Genomic DNA, 23,766 nt, shown 5'->3' on the forward strand with positions numbered 1-23,766 from the left:
TGCTTCTTTATGGTTCGTCTCAGTGAGAAGTTTGTATTTAAACATATACAGTGCGTACTCGTTTGAAGGAATTTGCAAACAAAATGCAATCCAAAAACGATATCCGTAAGTACCTTCGTTGAATTTTCGTACGTTTTGAAAAACTTATAAAAAAATATTTATTTATTCATGGCAAATTATTACATTTCTTTGCTGTGTAATAATTATTATTTATTTCGGGTCGGTAAGGTTCCTTCTTCCGATCCTCTCCTGAAATGCGGGATCCGTAGGTTTCAGACGAGAGTTGGAAAAACAAGGAACCTCTAAGAAATCTCGCATTTAAACCATAACTAAATTCGCTAGTAAAACTGAATTATAAATCATTGCCAAACACTAAACATTTGCCTTATTCTGGTTCTATGCACTTATTAGTGAACCGTAAAAAATATATACATATTATACAGGAACACAAGTGCTACTACGAGTTATTACTTTTAATGTGTTTCATTAATGAATTCCTAACGCCTGTGAGTTACTTTTTTCATTACTTAATATTAATGTAAAATACATTTAAATTTATAATGCAAATGTTAATGATATTATTTAATTTTAATTTAACGATTAACTCTCCCTCTCAGGTGGTGTGTCACTAGTACACATTTCATCTAATAACTTTAGTATCTCCATAAATATAATAAATTATGGGTTAAGATTTTCAGTATTCCTCCGTTATACATTTACGAATTGGTTCAAACATTTTTTTATTTAATAAAAATGCTCATTGGAACAGAGAAGGTATTTAATAAAAAAATGGAGATAAATCATCAATACAATCGATACAATTTACCAACGTGTCGCATATTGCGTACGTAGTAAAATAGTAATCCTTTTATAAAATTATCTTAAATACTCTTTATGTCTCATTCTCGATAATACAGGTATATTCAGGAGTGAGAGAGACAATTTCACAGGTCACACGCGCGAACAGCAAAGTTTCTATTACTTCTCCTAGACGCCCATTAGTAGCTCTCTACTTTCATTAGGGGTAGTGCTCTCGCCCGCGCTGCGAGCGTAAGCTAATGATTTTGTCATGTTTTTAGCAACTAGATTGCAAATATTTTCACCTTTGATTTTAACTATAAATAATTGAAGCAATTGCCTTATTATTTGACAATTAAATTTTTCCGATCTAAAATCTCTCTTTTTTTCTTTTTATTTTGTGTAATTCTGTAATTGAAGATTGATATAACATGCATGGGAAATTGTATCGATGAATCACTTTATATTGTATGTTTTCCAGCATGTATCTTTGTTAAAATACCTTAGAAAATAAAATCAAATAAATAAAATGTGTAATGACTACACAGCACCGTAACGCGCGGATATTTTTGGGACATTAAGGGAAAGGTCAAAGGCGGCCTCCGTGGTGTAGTGGTCAAGACGCTTGACTCACGCACGGATGGTTCCGGGTTCAATTCCCGGTGAGAACACAAAAATTAAAATGTGATTTTTCTCAAGCCTGGGTGTTCTGTGATGTAATTCACCACTGTAATTGGGTCTCCTGGCCTGTTGTGGTGCAAAAAAAAAAAAAAATAATAAAAAAAAAATTATAATATATTATTTGTATCACAATAAAATTGCTATGATTAATTTCAGAATTCGTGGAATCAGTGAAAGTGGTGGATAAATCTGTTTTTATAAAGTTAAGTAGAGACATTGAAATCAAATATGGATTTTTCTGGCTACGCGATAATTGCAGGTAATTTTTTTGTTGATATTTCTTTTATTTATAACTAAATTAGTACTGTTTTTTCAGCTAAGATATACAAATATACTAATTTGTCAAATAAAACTATGAAATAAATTTAAACACCCAATCCAATTGAAAAAATCGTACGGAGAAATTTTTTTATTCATTAATAAGTAATATGTTTTTATTAATTTCATGGATTTATTAAATTTTATAGTATTTTAATCATCGTCATCATTCCAGTTCCGCACCAAATGTTGCATTTTATTTATTTATTTTATTAGGTACACATATATTGCCAATTTCGTTGTATATTGGTGTAAGAAACTCATGCACACACCAAAAAAAATGTTTACACTTAATACAATAATTAAAATAATGTTCAAAATAATAAATGTAAAAGAAACGAAATGAAAAAATATGTAAATAATAATTAAGTTAAATATCTGCCTTTCTCAAAATTTCTATAATTTTTGTCCTAAATTTACATACATTGTCACAAAAAATATCAGCCTCGGTAAATATATTGTTATATTGGTCGCATATTCTAGGTATTGTAGATTGTTTAAAATTGTTTGTTGACGCGTTTTCAGTGTAAAACAGAAGATTTTGTCTTGTCGGTCTAGATGGCACACGGAATGGAAGTCTTTCAAGCAGGTTTAGAGAATCAATTTTATTATTTATTAATTTGAATAAAAATGACTGGTCTAACATTATTCTTCGATTTTTAAGAGAGTTTATTCCATGATACTGCATACTTTCAGCATGATTAGAAAAGTTAATGTTTAACCGGTAGTCGACCTGCTTAAAAAAAATTGTTGGACCCTTTCTAGTTAATTACTATTTACATTATAGTAAGGTGACCAAATAGGAGTACAGTATTCTAGTTGGCATCGGGCACTGCATCGGTACACCAATCACAGTGTATCTTGATCATTTTTGTTACATGAAGGTAAGATGATCAGTCTTACGCTTTAGATTCCAGTGCAGGGGTTATGAAATATTTTAGTGTAAACACCCTTTAAAATAAATATTTCATGTCGACCATGTCGGGAATCGGACCTGAGACCTCCTGCATGGTCGGCAAACGCGCTGACCATAACACTATTTCTTTTACATATTTTAATACATTATCAACATTACAATATTATTCAGGCGAACTCAAATCTACCCCCATTCTAACGCTCTAATTTTTATTTTTACATTATTAATTACCAACTCTAACTTTTATCAATGCCTCTTTCATATTTTTGAATAAAATGTTACCTTTGTGCTGGTAATGGAACATACGAATTATTTGTGTTTCACAAAGAATACCTTTTTTTTCTTCTTAGGTGTAAGGGGTGTTACAATTATACAACTTTTCAAAGAATTAACCACATTCTTGATCTACCCGAAGAAGTGGTTCCCAAAGAAATATCTGCCAAAAATGATGTTTTAAATATTAAATGTAAGTTAAAACCATACTTAATTCTTTTAAAATATATTATACAAAAAAAACTCGATTAAAATGGAACATTGCCTTTATTTTTTGTATAACCAATTTAACCATATACAAGTGTGTTTAGAGAAAAAAAAAAGTTTTTTGAAAATAAAAGATTTATTCATCTATGGCCTTCAAAATAGTTCGCATTAGATATTGAACACTTGTACCAGCACTTCTTCCAATCCTTAAAACATTTCTTAAACTCGATCTTTCGGATAGCCTGTAGCTCTTTCAGCGATGCGCTTTTAATGTCATATATGCTTGTAAAACGACGGCCTTTTAAGGTTCTCTTTATGGAGGCTGGGGCATCGTTACAGTTTGTTTTTGGCCAAAAATTCACAAACTAGCAATGAAGTGTTAGCAGGTGTATTATCATGGTGCAAAAGCCACGAATTGTTTTGCCACAAATCCGGGCGTTTTTTTCGGATTGCTTCACGCAAACGGCGTTTAACTTGAAGGTAGTACTCCTGAATAACCGTTTGACCTTGTGGTAAGAAATCATGATAAAAACTGCCTTTAAAATCGAAGAACACGGTGAACATCACCTTCACGTCGACCGCACTTGTCGAGCCTTTTTCGGTTTTGGCGATTCAGAATGCTAGAATCCAGAGCCTTAGTTTCAAGATCATTTCCGTAAATCTATGTTTTGTCATCTGTTATAATACGTTTCAGTAATTTTGTATCATTGCTGACTTCATTGGTTGTGATTCGGTAATCTTTCACAACCATTTCATTCCCCTTTTCCACGTTTTCCTCGATTGTTGATGTGCTGGGGCGTCCGGGCCGTTCAGCATCTTCAACATCCTCACTGCCATCTTGGAAACGCTTATACCACTCTTAAACTCTTATTTTACTCATAGCAGACTTACCATAGATCTTTGTTAACATTTGACATACTTCGTCACGCTTTAATTATTTTTTTACACAAAGTTTTAAACAAATTCTTTGATCCATTTTTTAACAAACAAAAATCACCGAGCTCATAAAAACACATCTAATCTTAGCGGCTAAAACACAGCTGAAATTTTTAGCATTCTTCAGGGGCATGCATATAAACGTAATAAAAAAATTGACAATAAGACTCTTCAAACCTGAGAAATTAAAAAATTCCCGTTATTTTCTGAACACACCTCGTATGCGAGTATGAAATTAGAGATAAAAAACAAATTATTACCATCGAGGAAGAAGCAGTCTCAAAATTCATTATACCAGGGTTTAAAATTATACAATGAGTTACGTGAAGAAAATGAAAGAAATTGAAATCCTTAAAATATTCATGTTCAACTTTCAAAATGTTTCATTGATAAAGATTGATATTGAATGTTATAAATAGTTAACAGTTATTCTTGATATTTATTGAAATAATTTAATCATTCATATAAAAATAATTCATTTCGATTTTTTAACACTTTGTATCCCGGAGCCGTGTAAACACGTGATTTTATAACCATGCGTTGTGTCCCGGTCCTGTGTTTTCACGTGGTTTTCACGCAAAAAAGTACTAATTAAAGTCACTAGATATCAATTAAATGCACCTTTTTAGACAACTGGTAAACCCCGTAAAAACACGGACCCGGGACACAACGCATGGTTTTTATTATCACGTCTTTACACGGCTCCGGGATACAAAGCACAAAAAAAGGAGTTAGGCCCTGTATATGTGCGAACATTGCAATGCGCAATGTGGCTCTCCATAAACGCCAATGCTGGCAAAACCATCGTACAAAATTGCTTATTTAATTATTTCAAATAAATCTGAGAAGTTTCAATTGATTTAACCTAGTATTTTAAAATTATGACACTTTTGAAACCCTTCACAAAGCATGAAAGTTCACAAAAATGGGCCGGGTACAGGGTAAATTCTATGTGTATTCGGCCGGTACTCAAAGTGTTAAGCAATTTTGAAACAACACATGCATATAGTATATATGTTTATTTTTTTAAATGTCACGATTGACCTATGTAATATATTTTATTCAGGAAATAAATTTTGATGTGAATAAATTTTATATTTAAATGCATTACAATATTTCAAATATATTTTGTTGTTTTAGGGGACGACAATCATGTGTCGGAATATAAAGCTGAATTTTTGTGGGAATGTTGGCCAGAAAACTGGAAAAAAAGGAGTATTGTGAGTAGGAAACTGTGGACTGGGAAAGATATTGCAAACCACGTTGCATACGTGAAAAGGGATGATTTTCTCAAGTCAACTGAAACGCTTAAAGTTTTTCTCAAATCGCTTGTCGAGTATGGATGCGCCTTCGTCGATAATGTAAGTATCTTTATAATATTGTCTTTCTTTGTATATTATTTAATATTTTTCGAATTTTTGATTTCATTTATTTGGGGGAAAAAACAGTTAAAATAATTTTTACTTAAAATGCATATAGAATATAAAAATAAAAGAAACTTGAATTGTACAAAAAACACAATATCCATATTCCAAAATTATATCAGTTTTTAATTGAATACATTGTAATGCATAACCAAATAATAAAGTTTGTTAAAAAAATAGGCAATGTACGAAATATGAATTTAATGAAATAATAAAATAAATAAATAGTCCACAAATATATAAAAATTGTGTGTTTACAACTAATTTTATAAAAGAAAAACAAATTATATAAAAATATCGTAAAAATTACAAAAATAGTATTAAAACAATTTACTGACATACTCGTATTTAGACAGGCGTAACTACCATCAACACACATAATGAGTCTTCTATGTTTAGTTAGAAGAGATAAAAAATGCCCGCGTGACCAAAATAACGGTATTATTTAAACGCGTATTTCTCATTTAAGTAAACGAAAATATGAAAATAATTAATTATTCATAGATAGCGAGCGCTCTTATAATTTTTTATTGAAAAATGCCATTTTGACGTTTATTTTCAAGGCAAATTTTACAAAACTCTGTTTGCGGAAACTTTACAGTATATTAATTGTAACAAATACCATAACAATTAAATTTGGGTCCTTTTCACAAAGTGGTATACAAAACAAAAATAAGATAAGCTATTTTTTGTTTTGCCAAGTTTGAAAGCCGTAGTTAGGCCCTTGTTGAGCAGTGACCCACATTTTCATTACAATATATTATATATTTTTTCTATGACTGATGTGATGATACTCAAATAATTTTCTGAATTACTGACATCTATGAAGATAAAATAAAAATATGCTTTACACCGCCTACTTTTCTATATTCTTTTACCAATTGATTCATAGATGACATTCATAATAACGTATCCTTGTTCTGAAATAAAAATGTAATGTAACGTAATTAATAAATTGAATTGGTTTTGATTAAAATTTCTTTGATTATAAAAACAAGATTGTTATAATTAATGAATATTTTTTAGTTTATGAATAAAATAAAAACTGATAGGTTTTTCAGAAACGTTAATGCGAGATCAACTGAAAACCGTTCTGTTCGTATCTTGTGGCAAAACTGTTTAACATAAGCACATTTATTTTTTGTAATATTAAGAGATTTTACATAACATGTTCCATCAGTGTGGTATAAATTATTAAAGAAAACATATTATATGGCTAGTAAACGTTCTAATTAAGAAGTTCAGGGGTTTAAAATAAAATAAAATTAATAGACTATCTAACTAAGACCTTTTACTCTCCCCAAAGGAGAAAATTCCCATCGCGATTGCCGAGCATCAAGAAAGGTTTTTGGACATTTTTTAAAATATCCATTGGAGATATTCTTTCAGTTGGGTGTAGTCGGACGCCAGCAATCACAGAGGAACGCTTTCTTTTAAGGTGAAAATTCGTGAATCGTCGCTCGACCTTCGGGTCCAAGGGAACAAGCCCGTTCGAACCGAGAATGCATCCGTCGAGCATGTCCTACATGCTCTGAGAATATAAACACTATCTTCATCGCTACATATCGTGGCGGTATAAACTTAACTCAATATTTATGTACGAAAATATGTGGAGTATCTTTATTAGTTACCTGTAATTGAACATGTTTAGAAAAAAAATATTATTATACTTTTCATAAAGATAACAATTTTACTTTGTAGTAAAAATTGAAGATAAATTTTAACTTCCTATTAAAATACGGACCCAGTGCCGCGAGCAGGTGGAAACAGTAAAATAACTAAATTTATTTTTAATAGTGGCAACGTTTTACGAATCTAACAACGCATCTAGGCGTTTGTTTTCAAAACTGGCAGTTATGTGAGAATTCAATTCGACTTCAAAATTAACTTATTTCACACTCATATTTTAATAGAATTTTTCAGAAAAAAGTGGCAACCTCAAAACTATAAAAAATTTAAATAAATCGTAATTAAAAGAAAAATTGCTCGGCGGAACAAATTTAGTAGATATTCGTATCGAGGAGTACTAGAACCGTCGGTACAAACCGATGTACTTACATCAAAACGTGATGGTAGGGGCATCGGTAGTGTATTTTCGTAATCGCTCGGGAGAATTTATATTCAACTATGACGTCATAATGAAGCTCTGTCACTTAAGTGCGTAAATATGTGTACCGTGACGTACGCTTCCCCTTTTTACATATCGATGTACCTACCCAAAACTTGATGGTGGGGGGGTCGGTGGTGTATCGTCGTAATCGCTCGAGTGGTGAAGGTATAAAGTTCTTAGATTCCCATCATAATCGCGTCCCAAGAGTAGTTTCTTTTGTCAAGTTAAAATCATTTGCCTAAAATTTTGCAATTCGCATAGGTGAGACCAGCAACCAACTGCATAGCACACGATGCCTATTCTATTTATTTATTTAACTTAAATGTACAATAAAGCACGACTGCCAATTAAAATATACATATAATATAATTAGGTAATTACAAAAACATGTTTTTAAAAATGCACAATAGATTAATAAGGTCCAACATATAGTCCATAAAAACAATAGTAAAGAACGATGAATAAGTCACTAATACACGTCATTATGTTACCAGTTTTAGAGTCTAAACACGCTACGGCATGTATGAAAATTTCAAATGTATGGTTATTCGAAAAAAGCCACAAACTTTTCCAATGACTTTAAAACTTGGAGCGCAGGTTATTAAGCAAGTCCATCAAAATAAATATTTAGGATGCAGGCTGAATGGTAAATGGGATCGCTCACAAGAGATCAAAGTCAGAATAGAGATGGCTCAAGACTGCTTTTTTAGGATGCGAGACCTATAATTTAGACCTCTGAATGCGCATTGTACGATGTTACGTTTTCTCAGTACTTTTTTACGGCGTCAAAACGTGGACACTTGCCCAAAACACTTCAAAAAATATCGAAGCCTTTGAAATGTGGTGCTACAGAAGGATATTAAAAATCTCCTAAGTGGACAGAGTCCGAAACGATGACGTTCTCCGAAGGATGGAAATTGATTAAAATAAGAAGTACTGAAGACCATAAAAAAAATAAAACTTTAGTTCTTTGGGCGAGTGATGAGAGGCGAAAAATATAACATTTTACAAGTCATTTTACGGAGAAGGATTGAAGGAAGACCAAGTGCAAGTAAAAAGCGCATCTCTTGTCTAAAGAACTTGCGTGACAGGTTCCATTGCAGCATTCCGTCCTTCTTCAGGGAGCTGCCAACAAAGTGAGAATTTCTACGATGATATCCAACCTCCATCGGGGAGAGAAACGATAAGAAGAAGAAGAGTCTAAAACTCGTAATCCTAGCATGGAAAAGATCCACCTCTTTAGGTAGGCTGTTCAACAGACCAATCATTCTCCCCACAGGCATCATCATCGGTAAATTTGTCCCACATTCAGGAAAAACGAATGGTCTGTGTTGCCTACCTCGTAAATAGTTGCTCGGTACATTTAATTTTGTGCGCTCCAAAATGTTTGGGTTATAAATTAATCCTTTCAGAAGTTTAAAGGTCGTCATAAGCAAGGCAGCACTCCTTCTGGCCCGTAAATTTGTGACACCAATTGTTTTATAATAGACCGTTGTAGTTTTATGTGGCTTTACAAAAAAAAAATATACCTAAACATAACTTTTGAATAATTCCATTATTTAAGTAGGTTAAAGAACTCATTTCAATTAATCAAATACACTAACCTAACAATCCATCAACCCCTTTTGAGATGTGTATTTAATTATTTCGAAATCCAATTCAAGACGCGGTTACTAACAATATTGTCGTGATATGGAAAACACTCGTATTTCCTATTCCTTGTTGCCTTTCAGCTTTATAATTGGCTCATTGTTTGAACCATTAATCAGGAGTTAGGGGAACTGACAAGCTTGGAACAGGCCGCACTGAATCTACTTGTTCTTGCGGTACAAAATATTTCAACTTATATTGTGATATGAAAAGGGCATAAATAATTTCATATCGGAAACTTAAAAACGTAAAAGCAATTTTCTATCCCCGTTTCTGAAAAATACTCTTTAGTTACTCTTTATATACAATAATGAAATATTATACTTTAAACAATTAATTCATATCATTTGTGTTAACTCAATTTTTTTCTTTCCCACAATTTTTAATACTTTCTTATCCAAACGAAAAAAGTTACCATTTAGTCAAAACTTTTTACTGGCATTATTTAAAAACATTCTGAATATTTTTTGTTACAAATAATTTGATATAACCCGGAAATATTCACCATGAATATATTATAAAACCATAAATATTTAATATATATTATTTAAATTGAGTCGCATCTTCATTATTTGGACAATTAAAACCCTCCACTGAATTAATGAGTAAGTTGAATGTTAATCTAGACTTTATTATTCATAATACCTGGTTGGGTTATAAACCTAACAACCATACATTATGTATTTTAAATTGATACGATTCTATATTGACATACACCTAGAAAATGACCACATACTAATTTATTTATATATTACTAGCTGAACCCGGCCACGCTTCGCTTAGGCTTTGTCTGATATTAATTGTTAGGGGAGTAAATAAAAAAGTCTAGCAACTATGCATTTACCGAGAAAACACATTGCTTAATTGGATATCTTTATTTGTGTTGCTGTGCCTATGCTGTAGAACATGAGGAAAGAAAGTTACTTTGGCTAAAATTTATAAAATGGAAGCACTGTGTAGAATTGTCATTTAGTACTTATTAATTATGACAAATTGTGAGTTAATTAAATACGCATAGCATGTTTCGTTTCCATTTCCGTTGAAACTTCCGAATAAAAAGTATAAAGAAATGCTCTTCTCCTAAAATGTAATGTTCTGTAAAAAAATTGAGTAAATCCATTGATTACTTTCTGAGATTTGCGGTATCAAACATACGGAACCTTAATGTTTATAACATACTGGCGGACTCGAAAGACGTTGTCCTGCCGGAACGTTGGCTTGCCTGCTATTAGCTGGTTGAACAAACGTTTTTTCCACTTTTTAAAGCTATTTAAATATTCGTAATAAGGGTTAGTTTTTCGCTTTATCTCCTCATGTGAATGGCTAAGAGTCCTAGTCGTGCTCAAATCAAAATTGTGCAAAAATAACTGCTCTAGTGCCATAATCCAGGAAGAAAATATAGGAACACGGTTAATGAAGAAAAGTCAGAGCGCGATTTACCCTGAGCCCTCTGAAATTATGACACTCAACCCATGCCAAACGCAAATTTAATCATTCTTGAATAAATTAACTATAATTAATTAAAATGCCTGATTGGGTCGTAAAAGTGTGCAAAAACTGTTCGGATAAAAGAAAAATACGTTTTATTGCTATGTAGGTACGTAGGTAGTTGTTGATTATTGAATCCCAAAACCAAACATTATTAATACTTCCGAACGTTTGTTTGCCTGCATGGGTATATAAGCTGATTCAGCAAACGTTTTTTTCGTAAATAAGTAAACGTTTTTTCGTAAATTTATTTTTGACTTTTTTGAGCTATTTATAAAATATAAGGGTTTATTTTTCATTTTATCTCCTCAAGTGATTGGCTTAGAGTCTTTGTTGTGCTCAAATTAAAATTGTGCAAAAATCAATGCTCTGGTGCCATAATCCAGGAAGAAAATACGGGAATTCGTGTTAATGAAGAAAATTCAGAGCGCGATTTACCCTGAACTTTCTAAAATTATTACGCTTAACTCATGCCCAACCCGAATTTAGTTTTTTTTTTAATCGCCAGCCGTGTTTTGACGTGAGTTTGACATTCAATTCAAAACCAAAATAAATAAAAAGTAAAATGCCTGATTGTGTCTTGAAGGTGTGTAAAAACTGTTCGGATAAAAGGAAAAATCCTTTTAATTCATAAGTAGGTACTTGTTTATGATTGAATTCCAAAACTAAAAATTATTCATATTTCCGAACGTTGGCTTCCCTTATATAAGCTGGTTCAGCAAACGTTTTTTCGTAAGGAATGACACACGTTATTTATTTTTGCCTTTTTTGAGCTATTTATAAACATTCTCAATAAGGATATTACATCAGAGAAGAATAACATTTTAGAAAAGGGAATATGGAAATCTAGGCATTTACAGGGCTTATGACCTGTCATCGGCTGATTTAAGTGGCCACTTTACACACTGTGTAACATTCACCATTCCAAAATCCATGGAGAAAATACGGGTTGATGAAGAAAAGTAAGACCCCGTTTTACCCTGAGCCTCATAAAATTATGACACTCAACTCATGCCCTACATAAACCAGTCATTTTTTAACCGGCAACCGGGTTTCGACGTGACTTTGACATTTAATTCGAAACCAAAAATCCATTAAAAATATGTAGAAATTCAGAAATCGTAAAAAATAATTGATGTTTGTAAACGTTAAAATACAAACTTTTTTAAAATAAAAAAAAAACAACAAAGTGGCCACTTAAACCAGCCAATGACAGGTCATAAGCCCGGTAAATGCCTAGACTTCCATATTCCCTTCTCAAAAATGTTTTCCCTCTCTGTTGAAATAAATTTAAATATGAACAACTCCCTAGGGAGGAAATCCAGCCAGTCTGCAAGCATTTGGACGAAATAAAACATTGTTTCTTTACACTATTTATTCAGAAGTTCTAACGAAAACAAAAAATTCTATTCGTTTCAAATTGATTCATATTTTGTCATAATTAACAAGTACTGAACGACAGTTTTACACAGTGCTGCCATTTTATCAGTTTTAGCCGAAGTTACAATTTTCTTTCATTGTATTCTACAACATAGTCACAGCAACGCAAATAAAGATATTTAGCAATGTGTTTTTTTAGTAAATGTATAGTTGCTCGACTGTTTTTATTTACTCCCCTAATAATTAATATCAGACAAAACCTCAGCGAAGCGTGGCCGGGTTTAGCTAGTGTATTATAATGTATTAAACACTATACACATCAAACAAACATCTCTCGATTTAAAATACATGTATTTTATTATTTAATATTTTTTTCAGCATATTATTTAGCGTTGTTTCAAAATAACTGTGCGATATATAAAAAAACCCATTAATATGAAAATAATTTTTAAAAAGTTCTCAGCTCAATAAACACATTTCATATTAATTATTATTGTTTGTTTATTTATACACGTTTACAAACAAAATTAAATCTACATAATTACATTTTAATTCTGGTGAAAACAGCTCCCTCGGATCACAGAATTTCGAAAGACGCAAACACGGCAGTTTATTTACAGTATAAACTACCTCGAATATATCTTCTCTTCAAGACCGTCGAAATAAATCTGACCTTATAGTCCTATATAAATTCTCAACTCACTCTTTGATGCGCCTGAACTACTGGGCTCAATAAAATTAAATATCCCAACTAGAAACCTCAGACAAAACTAACTCTTTCATACCGATATCCCTATGCCCAGAATTCTTAGGTCTGCCAACAAACATACCAGTCTTGATTTCTTTGATAACAAGTTGTCTTCTTTCAAACGATCACTGAATCAAATTCAATTATAAACACCTCTCTCCCGTTTCCACTCCCACAAAGTCTACTATAAACCATTGAGTCTTTCTAATTCTTTTATAATCATTTTATATGTATAAATGGGTTCATAAAATTGCCCATTGGGCATATATATAAATAAATAAAGTTTGCTCGCAGTGAATCCAATGAAACCAAAAAAACAGTTTTTCCAAAAAAGATTCACTCCATACATTTTAGAAGGGCTACAAGTAAATTAGTTCAGTACCGACTTTGCAAATAATTTTTATGGTTCATGTAATTTTAAAACAACTCTAGTTGGAAAAGGATTTAAGTCCCAAGTTGTGTAATAAACCACCTGGAATCATGTAAATAACATCGCATAAGGAAAATTCGGGATTTGATAACCCTCTATTCGCGTGATTTTTTCAAAATTTCGTTTACCCATACAAAGCTTTCTTAGTTTTAGCTACCATATACGATACCAATCAAACGAAACATTAACTCATTAAAAGTATTTTTACACAAGAATAATTCATAGTTTTTCTAGACTTATAAAAAATATCGTAGGGCAAATGTTTTCAAATACAAAGGGTTGAAAATATTCTTATTCGACTGTATGTCGTGTTAAGGTACATAGACAAAGTTGAATCCATAGAAATCTTCCGAATTCTAGGGTTGTGAAAAGGGATTCAGATTCAATGCCCCTTCTACGTTATTATTTTATTCATTTTTCTGAATGACTGTTTACCTTATAGCATAAAGATTTCGTAAAAATGTCTTAGATATATTAATATTTCTACTTGATATTTTGGAAATATCAAATTCGGTTAGCGATCAAAAGTTTTTTAAGTTTTCCTACTGAAAAATCCCCGAATGTTTTTTAAACATTTAAGAAGATACGCAGTCTGACTTTAATTCATATAAACGTTTTACCGTATTTTCAACCTGGATTATGGCACTTTGCAATTCTTTTTTATATACACTATTGGCGTGTTCCTATTCGTTTTTTTGTTTGTTGATAAATTGTCTTTTATAAGAGCTAGGACCATCCAAAGACCCTTAAAATCTTTTAGATTTATCTGTAACATGTAAAATAAATTTCTTTCTTATACTCACAATACTTTTCTGATTATTCGAATAAATCGGTTCAGTTTTGGGTTGCGGACGGAAATACGAAACCTCGAGTTTGTTTATTTTAGATTGGCATCATGTAGTTATCTTTTTTTGCACAATATTCGGGGAGGCACCTAAAAATGAGTGACAGAAAAACTGTATTCAAATGCCTATTCATCAAATCGCTCTCCGACCACACATCCTACTAAAGTTTTACCTTAACTTTTTCTTACTACTCCAAAATTTAAGACAAACAGGTGTCCCGTTTCGATAATATTTATGAGGTTTATTGAATCTTTATTCGGATGCCGTTCTTGTAAATTCTCTTATGCTCACCGATGCGTTTTACAATCTTTCGTGTCGTTTACCTAATGCAAACCATGTCGTAGAATATTCTATCGTTTTGGTAGTAACTCTGTCTACGATGGAGACACAATAGATTTTATTTAGCAACGATTCGTTCTTTTTTGTTTTGCAAAATAATAACAAATTTATGCAATAAAAGATAATATTCGAATAAAGTTTTAAAACTATTTCAAGTCTTTCCAAAGTTTTGGCAATGCTAGAAATAAGTACTTATTTAAGTATGTAAGTAAACATTCAAATACTCGATTAGAGAGGATTCTTCATATAAATAAATTGTCATTTTTTTAGCAAAAACAAATTGATGTAATAATATGTTATTTTACATATATTGATGTTATTTTTATGTGTGTTACGTTTTTGTTCTTTTGTTTTGCGTTTTATAATATAAATAGTATAGGTGTATAGAAATAAAATATAAAAATAAATACTTGGCATTTAAAACTGTCTTAACATTTTGTAATAACTCTCTGCATATAAAGTCTTCGTTGTTTACTCTCACACATGAGAAAATATAAAAAAAGTGCAAAGTAAAATTTTCTTGACACGGGTAGGTAACAGTGAGGTCATATTGTTTTTATTATTTATTTTTATCTAAAATGTGAAAAAAATAAATTAATTAATTAAAAATAAATCAATCATAATTTCCTTTCCGCACCTAATGGCGCATAGGGCACTGCATTGGTACACCGAACTCTTATCTTTGAGATTATTTTTATAAAACATTCCAATGTAAAAAAAAGCCTTTTTAATCATATCGGGAAACCCGGGGCCTTTCTTCATGAGGCAGACAAAACAGCTTCATAAAAAGATAAACTTATATTCATGTTATGTAATAAATAGTATTTATGTTTTGTAGGTACAAGTACACAATAATGTTGTACTCTGTTTAATTCCTTACCAATGCATTTATTACAGTTAGCAAATAAAGCCTCAGAAATCTCGCATAGACAATAGAACTACCTTTATAGACAGTGGGCAAAGCGGAATTCTGTTCACAAAAGAATTCAAATATAGTCAAAAATAAATAAGATCAAAAAGAAGTGGAGATAAATTGACCAGAACATAAGCTTTGATATTTAGAGGATGAAATTTTGTTTTAAGGGTCATTGAGTCACCCACGCCGTATTTTGCGATTCCAAGGATATGTTGTTGGCATACCGAACAAATTCTTGGAGAGGGGAAGATCCGGACTTGAATTACACTCGGGTTTTGTCAAAATACTTGAAACGCTTTGTCAAATTACTTATCCATAATGAAAATTTGAGGAATATTTTTAATACTGTCAAAATCGATTATTTTTATCACTTTAAAGCAGTAAGCAGTTAAATTTCTGTAGGTTTCTGCATTCATTAACTCTTAAAAACTGTGCTAAAAATTCCTCGAGAGACGGTGTTGTAACATCGTATTACATTAAGCAAAAGATGACAGTAGTTTTAGTGCTGGGTGTTATCTTTTACTAAAAAAAATATATTTTTTTTTTTTTACAAAATCGATTACTACTAAATCGGATATTAAGTTGGTGTATCTGCTACAGGGAATATTGACAAAATCAAAATTCTTCCATACTAGAACAATACATTGCTAATTATTTTATATTTGTAGCACTAACTTTGTGGATCATTGTTATATACCAATATGCTAACAACATCGATGTCTTTAGCGTGAGTCTTGTAAATTTTAAATATCAATGTATATGTTCCTTATCAAATAGAACTTAATATTCTGTTCATATTGTATTTTATAACATTATGTACCTAGCTGCTTTAAACCTTTAACTGTATTTCTTTAGCTTATTAAAAAAAAAGAATTAAAAAAAATAGAAATATGTATATATATTGTTTTAACTTTTTTTAAAACCAACTTAACTTTTAAACACAGTTCTATATTTTATTACTTTATATTGTATTTTTTTTAAATTTGTGTTGTTAATACACTCATCTTTTTATTTTTATACCAACTATACTTCTTAACGCTGTTCCTATATTTTATTTCTTTGTATTTTATTTTTATTTTTAAATCTATGTTGTTTATGTACTCATCTTCTTTTTTTATACCAACTTTACTTCGAAACACTGTTCATCTTTTGTTGCTTTATATTGTATTTTTTAAATTTAATGTTGTTTATATACTTATATTTTGTATAACTTTCATGTATGTAAAAGCCTTATGGGCGTGAAAAAATAATAAAAATAAAATTTAAAAAAATATTTTTGAGAGATTAAAGAAAAAACTTTGTTTTTCAAACAATTTTTTATTTACGTAACCGACCAGTTTTGGCTACAACACGTTGCCCTCTTCTGGGTTATTTAATAACTAAATATAAATAATATATAAAAGAAACATTTAACAGATTAGTGGCTGTCGATAAGTAATGATAAATTAATTAGTTAATTTGTTTTATTATTTGAATGCAATATTTCGATTCCGTCTTTAAAATTAAAGATGTGGTGGTTATTTATCAAAATATGGTCAAAAAATTCCTAAAAATTATTATTTTTGATACATCTATGTATTTTCTTATTCTAATTTTAAATGAACGCGATGTTTTTCCGACATGAAAAGTTCTACAAGCATAGCAAGGAAGTTTGTACAGCCCTGATGTATCTAATTTATTTGTTTTATCTTTCGTATTTTTAATAAAATTGGAAGAAAAGAATTTAAGAGGTTGAGGAATGATAATCTTTCCCAATGCATTGCTAGTTATCTGTTTATGTAGAATAAAAGGAACTTTAAATCAAAAGTTTACCAAATAGCAAAACTATTAGTTTGTGACGACGTAAAAACTTAAATCTTGACTTGCCAAAAAACAAGAATTATGATTTAGCTAGTTTTCTTTGCATGCTCACCATATACAATATTACCGTATATATTATAAAATAGTATATTAATCTGTTTTATAAAATGTTTTTTAAAGGTTACAGCAAAATGCAACTACACTTCTTTTGAATGTATCGAGCCATTATCGCCAAAACATCGTAACTGACAGGAACAACATTTTATGGGAGAATATTTTTCCTTTTTAATTATTAAGGAATATAATTAAAGTGAAGGAATGTTGATAGTAATAAAATAAAAAGCCGAAACAAGGTTTGATTCCCAAAGCGGATATCTTGTTGTAAAATACTGTTTTCTTCGATTACGATGTTTTGGCGATCATGACACGATGTCTTGTCCTGTATCCTATGCTCTCATTACTCATATGACATCATAGCAACACAAGGGTTAAATGTTATAAAACATACCTTTTGATTCATTTGATGACAACATTCAACAGAACAGTTCATCAAAAATGTGAAAAATAAAATGTTAATAAGACATTAAAAAAAAGTTACAGTAAAAAATATTAACATCTGATACGCCCCTATAGCTAAAATTGAGTTTAAATGCCCCAACAATGTTTTAAGTGTGTCCAAATGTTTGTGGACAGGCTGGACTCCTTCCCTAGGGAGTTATTTTGATCTCAATTTGTTGCAAAAGAGAGGGAAAACATTTTGAGAAGAGAATAAGGAACTCTTAAGCATTTACAGGGATTATGATATGTCATTGGTTGGTTAAAATGGCCACTTTACACACTGTGTAACATTGACCACTCTGCCTATGTTTAAACATCCACATTTCCTCAACTCTTCCATCTGTTGATTTTTGTGAAGTAAAAGAGTTGAAACCTTAATCATGTTTGTGAGAGTCATCCAGCTTAACCAATTCACTACTAGGCAACGCTTAAAAAAAAATTCAATTTTTATACTTCTTATTCCAGTTAGTTTAATTAACAATTTTCATTTTCATTTCATTTCATTTTTTTTTTGAACCACAACAGGCCAGGAGGCCCAATTACAGTGGTTAATTACATTACAGAACAACCAGGCTTGAGAATGTTTTAAGTATGTCCAAATGTTTGTAGGTAGGCTGGATTTCCTCCCTAGAGAGTTATTTATATCTTTATTTGTTGCAACAGAGAGGGAAAACATTTTGAGAAGGGAATATGGAGGTCTAGGTATTTACAGAGCTTATGAGCTTATTGGCTGGTTTAAGTGGCCACTTTAAACACTGTACTACTCAAAATGTTTTCCCTCTGTGTTGCAACAAATTTAGATTAAAATATACAACTTTTCTCCTTATTTTAAGCTGCATCGAATGCGTAGCCATCCGGATATTAGAATTTTTTGGGTGTACATAAAAAACTTATTTCTATAAAATTTGAATAGTAAATTATGCAATAAACATACTAGTCACGAAGATGACTTGAAAGCGATGTAATCGGTCACCGGTTATTCCGAATTTGTGGATTTAAATACCACTCACTGTATTTTATTGTATTTTCATTATAAATTACAATGAATTTTCACCAATTACTCACCACTTGAATGTTTTTGATTTATAGCTCACAAAATTGGATTTATTTTTAAGGCTTACGTTAAATTTAATTTTACTAAGAATTCTACATGGCCCTAATAGTTTTACTTTTGTCTAAGCTTAATTGTTTTGGGATCAATTCCAAATAAACAAAGTTACCCAGACTTTTTATTTAAAAATATATTTGATTGGCTCACCTGCAAAATTCAATTTATGGCGCAATAGTCATTTACCCTTTTTGCTGTAGATGTAAAAAAACGCACACATAACTTTAATTCTTTTAGTTTTTTTATGTATGTATATTTACAGGTGGCCCCAACTTTGGAAGATACGGAATTGGTAATTAAGAGAGTAGCTCCAGTACAGAGGACATTGTTTGGGGACATGTGGAGCTTTACATCCGATCAAAAAAGAGCAGACACTGCTTATACTAATCTTCCTCTAGCAGCTCATAATGATAGCACTTTCCTCACAGAAGCCGCTGGGTAATTTAAAAAAAATTGTCACTTAAAATTGTTTCAGCCTATTTTCTATTAGTCGTGCTAGAAAATGGAACAAATGTGGAAGACTTGGATTTGAACCTTGGACCTCCTGATCCTGATTCCGCGAAACTACCTCGGGACCACAGCCTATTTTAAATATGACTTTGAAAATACTAATAGATCATTAACAGAATTTCATTATGTTCTGATGAATGTTGTAAAGTGGCCACTTAAACCAGCATTTGATAGGTCATAAGTCCTGTATATGCCTAGACTTCTGTATTACCTTATCTTAAATGTTCGTCATCTCTGTTGTTATATGTTTATTTAGAATTTCATTATTTAAAAAAATACGTTTCACCCCGATGACGTCATTATTTTTTCATACGATATAATATTAACGAATTTCGATCCAAAAGTTTTATTTGTGTCTCTAAAAGTTTTATAATTTTTTTTATATTTCACATTAACTCTTATTGAAAATAAAAAAAAATCATCTCTAAGCAGCATTGTTGAGGAGTGGACGAGGTGTGAAGAATACCTCGTCCTCGGAGGAGAAACATTTTATAAGGAGACTGTATTGTTAGGAAGAAAGGTTGCGTAACTCCACTAACCTGCTGATTATGAGGCGTGATGAGTGCTGGAACCTGGCTGGTAAAGCTGGCGATAACGGTCTAAATGGACGCTGGCACAGCTCGCTTGATAAAATATTTTGATGAAAAAAAAAAGCACTTTACTCGTAGAATGTTATTTGTGTACTGATAATATTATGTTTTTTTCCGGCACTCACACGTGGAATTTTTGTTACATGGAGTTCGCTTGGAAATGGGAAGGAGTGGTAGGTAGGTATAGATTAGGTTGAGCGTTGGTCCGAACAAGCATACCTTATATTTTTTTATTACTTTTTTATTTTATTGGATAAACAAACAGTATGCACAACACATATTCACAATTTATTTTTATATTAGTGATTATTGAAGATTAAACTTTGATTCACTTAAATCAGTGTGAAAAAACTATTTTATGTTTTAGTAAGTAACACAAAAATATAAACGGGATTTCGTGATCACACAGATATACCGGTGAAAACTGTGTCATTAAAAATAAAACATTTGTACAACTCAATTGCGACGCTAATTGATTTCGATGTTTAAATTATATCAGTTGTAATTCTAGTGATGTCTGATTAAAATTGCAATTAAATATACGATTTTCTTCAATTCCAGGTTACAAGTTCTTCATTGCATGCTGCACGAGGGGGAGGGGGGAGAAAATGTGTTCGTGGACGGTTTCCACGTGGCTGACGAGCTGAGGAGAACAGATCCTGACACGTTTAATACTCTTACTACGACTCTGCAACCTGCGGAATACTTGGAAGATGGCTGGCACCAAGCACACACGGCTCCGGTTATCAACCTGAATCCTGTCAACAAGGAACTCCAACAGATTCGGTAAGGTATAACTTTCCCGTCTGGTTAACTTCAAATTCATGAAGGTTCTGGATACTAGACATTTTTTTATAAAATAATCAGTGACACATTTCTGGTTTTGCGACTACAAGAGAAGATATCCGAATAATGCTCGTCAAATATTTTCTCGTAATTTAAATAATTTCATAACTTAAATACGTATGATTTTTGTACAAATAAAATGTTTTATTGTTGCTCAAGAACGTTCAAAATTTAGTTATTTTTTTAATGAACATAATATTTAAGTCTTCAAAACCAAAGACGTCTTTTGAAGAAATATTCATAATTAGATTTTCATCATTAAATTTCTTAGATTTACGTATTTTTAAATGTTACCGTTGAAAAAAAATTTTTTTTTTTGTACAAATATTTTTATTTTTTTATTTATTTATTTATAGATATTTTTCTCTTACAAACTATACATAATAATAAAAATAATGTGACCTCACTGGGGTTACCCGTGCCGAGGACACTTAACAATATACTTTTTTGAAATGTTAGAGAGTAAACAAAGAAGACTAACTAAATAAACAGAGATAATTAACAAAACATTCAATGTTTTAAAAACTAGGTGTATGTGTAAATTTATATTATTTATATTACAAAACTCACAATGAAAATAACAAAAACCTAACATAAGCTATACACTTGTGGAGCAGTTGATTCAATATTGGTTTGGGCGAATGAGACAATCCATTTTAATTTTACCTAGCTCCACTATCCATTTTTTTATAGCCTTTTTAAACATTTTCTCGTTACAAATTGTTTTAATAGATAGTGGAAGTAGGTTATAGATTTTAATTGAATAATACTCAAAATCCTTTTGTCCGAATGTGGTATTAGTTTGTATTTGTTTAAGTTGTCTTTATGTTGAATTATTTGTTTGTGATGTATTGTAGGAGTTATGTCTTTTATTTGAGTAAGAGTAGTTTTTGAATCTGTTAGTGAGTATTGTTTAATCCGCGTTCTATAAATATTATAATTAGGAGACCATATTAGTTAGCTACCAAGCTATCCCTAGTTAGGCAGTTTAGATGAACCAACAGCAAAAATAAAAAATATATATATGTTTACTTTTACTACTTAATTAATTTGTTGTATAAATAATTACTTGTAAATTGCTGTAATAAATATGTAAAAAATAAATAAAAATAATATTATATAATTAAATTCAAGCAAGCTACGAACGTATTGCGTATGTACGTAAATCTTGCACAAGATCTTGTGCCATATTTTGACTTATGTAATACGAGCTTTAGCTTTACTTTTATGTTTTAACATTATAAATATTTGAGCTTATGTAATAAAGATTTTTGTTTTTTTTTTAAACGAACATAATATAGATATTTATTTATTCATTAGATGGTTTAAGTGGCCACTTCACAAGTGGCCACTTAAACCAGCCAATGACAGGTCATAAGCCCTGTAAATGCTTAGACTTCCAAATTTCTTCTCGAAAACTTTTTCCCTCTCTGTTGAAATAAATTTAAATATGAACAACTCCCTAGGGAGGAAATCCAGCCAGTCTGCAAGCATTTGGACATAATCAAACATTGTTGAATTACTACCTGGTAAAAGAAGAAGTATAAAAATTGGAAAATTGTTTCCAGGCGTTGCCTAGTAGGTGATTTGGTTCAGCCGGATGAATCTCACCCACGTGATAAAGGTTTCAGCTCTTTCACTTCACAAAAATCAACAGATGGAAGAGTTGAGGAAATGTGGATGTTCAAACATGGGCAGAATGGTGAATGTTACACAGTGTGTGAAGTGGCCACTTAAACCAGCCAATGACAGGTCATAAGCCCTGTAAATGCCTAGACTTCCAAATTTCTTCTCGAAAACTTTTTCCCTCTCTGTTGAAATAAATTTAAAGTATTTAATAGTTTATATATATTCTTGTTACAATTTCTAAAAGCTGAGAAGTCACTAAATATTGACAAAGCTGTTTTTTCTTTGCAGATTTAATATCTATGATCGTAGTCCACATTGCATCACGGATGATGGTGAGCAATTGGACATGTACAGAGCTTTGCGCAAAATCTCAAAGCTGTTTGCCTCACCTGACAACCAATGGTGGTTCAAGCTAAATCCAGGTACGATGTCGATTTATCTAAAGATTTTATTATAAAACACCAAGCTAACTATTGAATAACAATAAGTATATCACTAATTCAAAATAAATCTTTAAAATTTGTCATAAATCTTCAATCTTCAATGGTATTAGTTTGAAATAGTACACACAAAATCAAAATGAAAATGAAGAAATGGAAAATGTTCAACGAAATTTTTTTAAATACCTAGATTATAAAAACAATAAAACGCTTTGTACTTACAGACAATCTGCCAAACAAAATGTATTTTTTACCCTTGAAAAAAGACGCACTGTATCTGCATTATGCTATTTACATAAATTATTAAATAAGAAAGTAGACCCTTTTAACCTACTCTCCAAAATTAATCTTAATGTCCCCTTTCGCGTGACAAGAAATAAGTATTTATTCCATCTGCCAGTCTGTAGCACTAACTATGCACAACACTCTTTCCTCTATCATTCTTGCTCTAACTATAATGTTTTTTTTTCATCTATTGATATATTTTACATGCCCCTTAATTTATTTAAAAATAAATTAAGACTTATTTTTTCTGGCTGCAATACGATCCCACTTACTATTTAATGATGCACCCTCCTGAACACTTACTCCCAGACTAATACACATAAACACACATCTACACTTACACATAAACACATCCTTTTGTTGTAACACAATTGAATAATATGTATGATTTTTATTTAGAAACTTTGCTGGTCTGTCTTTAAACTGTATTTTTTTAATGTTATTAAATCATTGTCGACTGTTTGTTTCCTTAAAATAAATAAATAAAATAATACAAAATATAAAAGGGCAGAAGCATTATTACCCGGTATCTCGTAAATGT

The 23,766-nt window shown here is 31.1% G+C and overlaps 1 protein-coding gene across 1 annotated transcript in view; it reads left to right on the plus strand.

The window, feature by feature from the left end:
* Tmlh (Trimethyllysine hydroxylase) overlaps nt 1-23,766 on the plus strand; it is a 29,520-nt gene continuing 5,754 nt past the window's right edge. Inside the window, exons 1-7 of the mRNA XM_088227174.1 lie at nt 1-105; nt 1,636-1,738; nt 3,064-3,179; nt 5,270-5,490; nt 19,188-19,363; nt 20,587-20,811; nt 22,789-22,922. Coding sequence (XP_088083300.1) covers nt 84-105; nt 1,636-1,738; nt 3,064-3,179; nt 5,270-5,490; nt 19,188-19,363; nt 20,587-20,811; nt 22,789-22,922 — 997 coding nt within the window. The 5' untranslated portion in view covers nt 1-83. The remainder of the gene's footprint in view (nt 106-1,635; nt 1,739-3,063; nt 3,180-5,269; nt 5,491-19,187; nt 19,364-20,586; nt 20,812-22,788; nt 22,923-23,766) is intronic.

Source organism: Micrasema longulum, unplaced genomic scaffold (genome assembly GCF_059751315.1).
Source record: "Micrasema longulum isolate JH-2025_06_02 unplaced genomic scaffold, ASM5975131v1 h1tg000490l, whole genome shotgun sequence".
In the NCBI taxonomy this organism is placed as follows: domain Eukaryota; kingdom Metazoa; phylum Arthropoda; class Insecta; order Trichoptera; family Brachycentridae; genus Micrasema; species Micrasema longulum.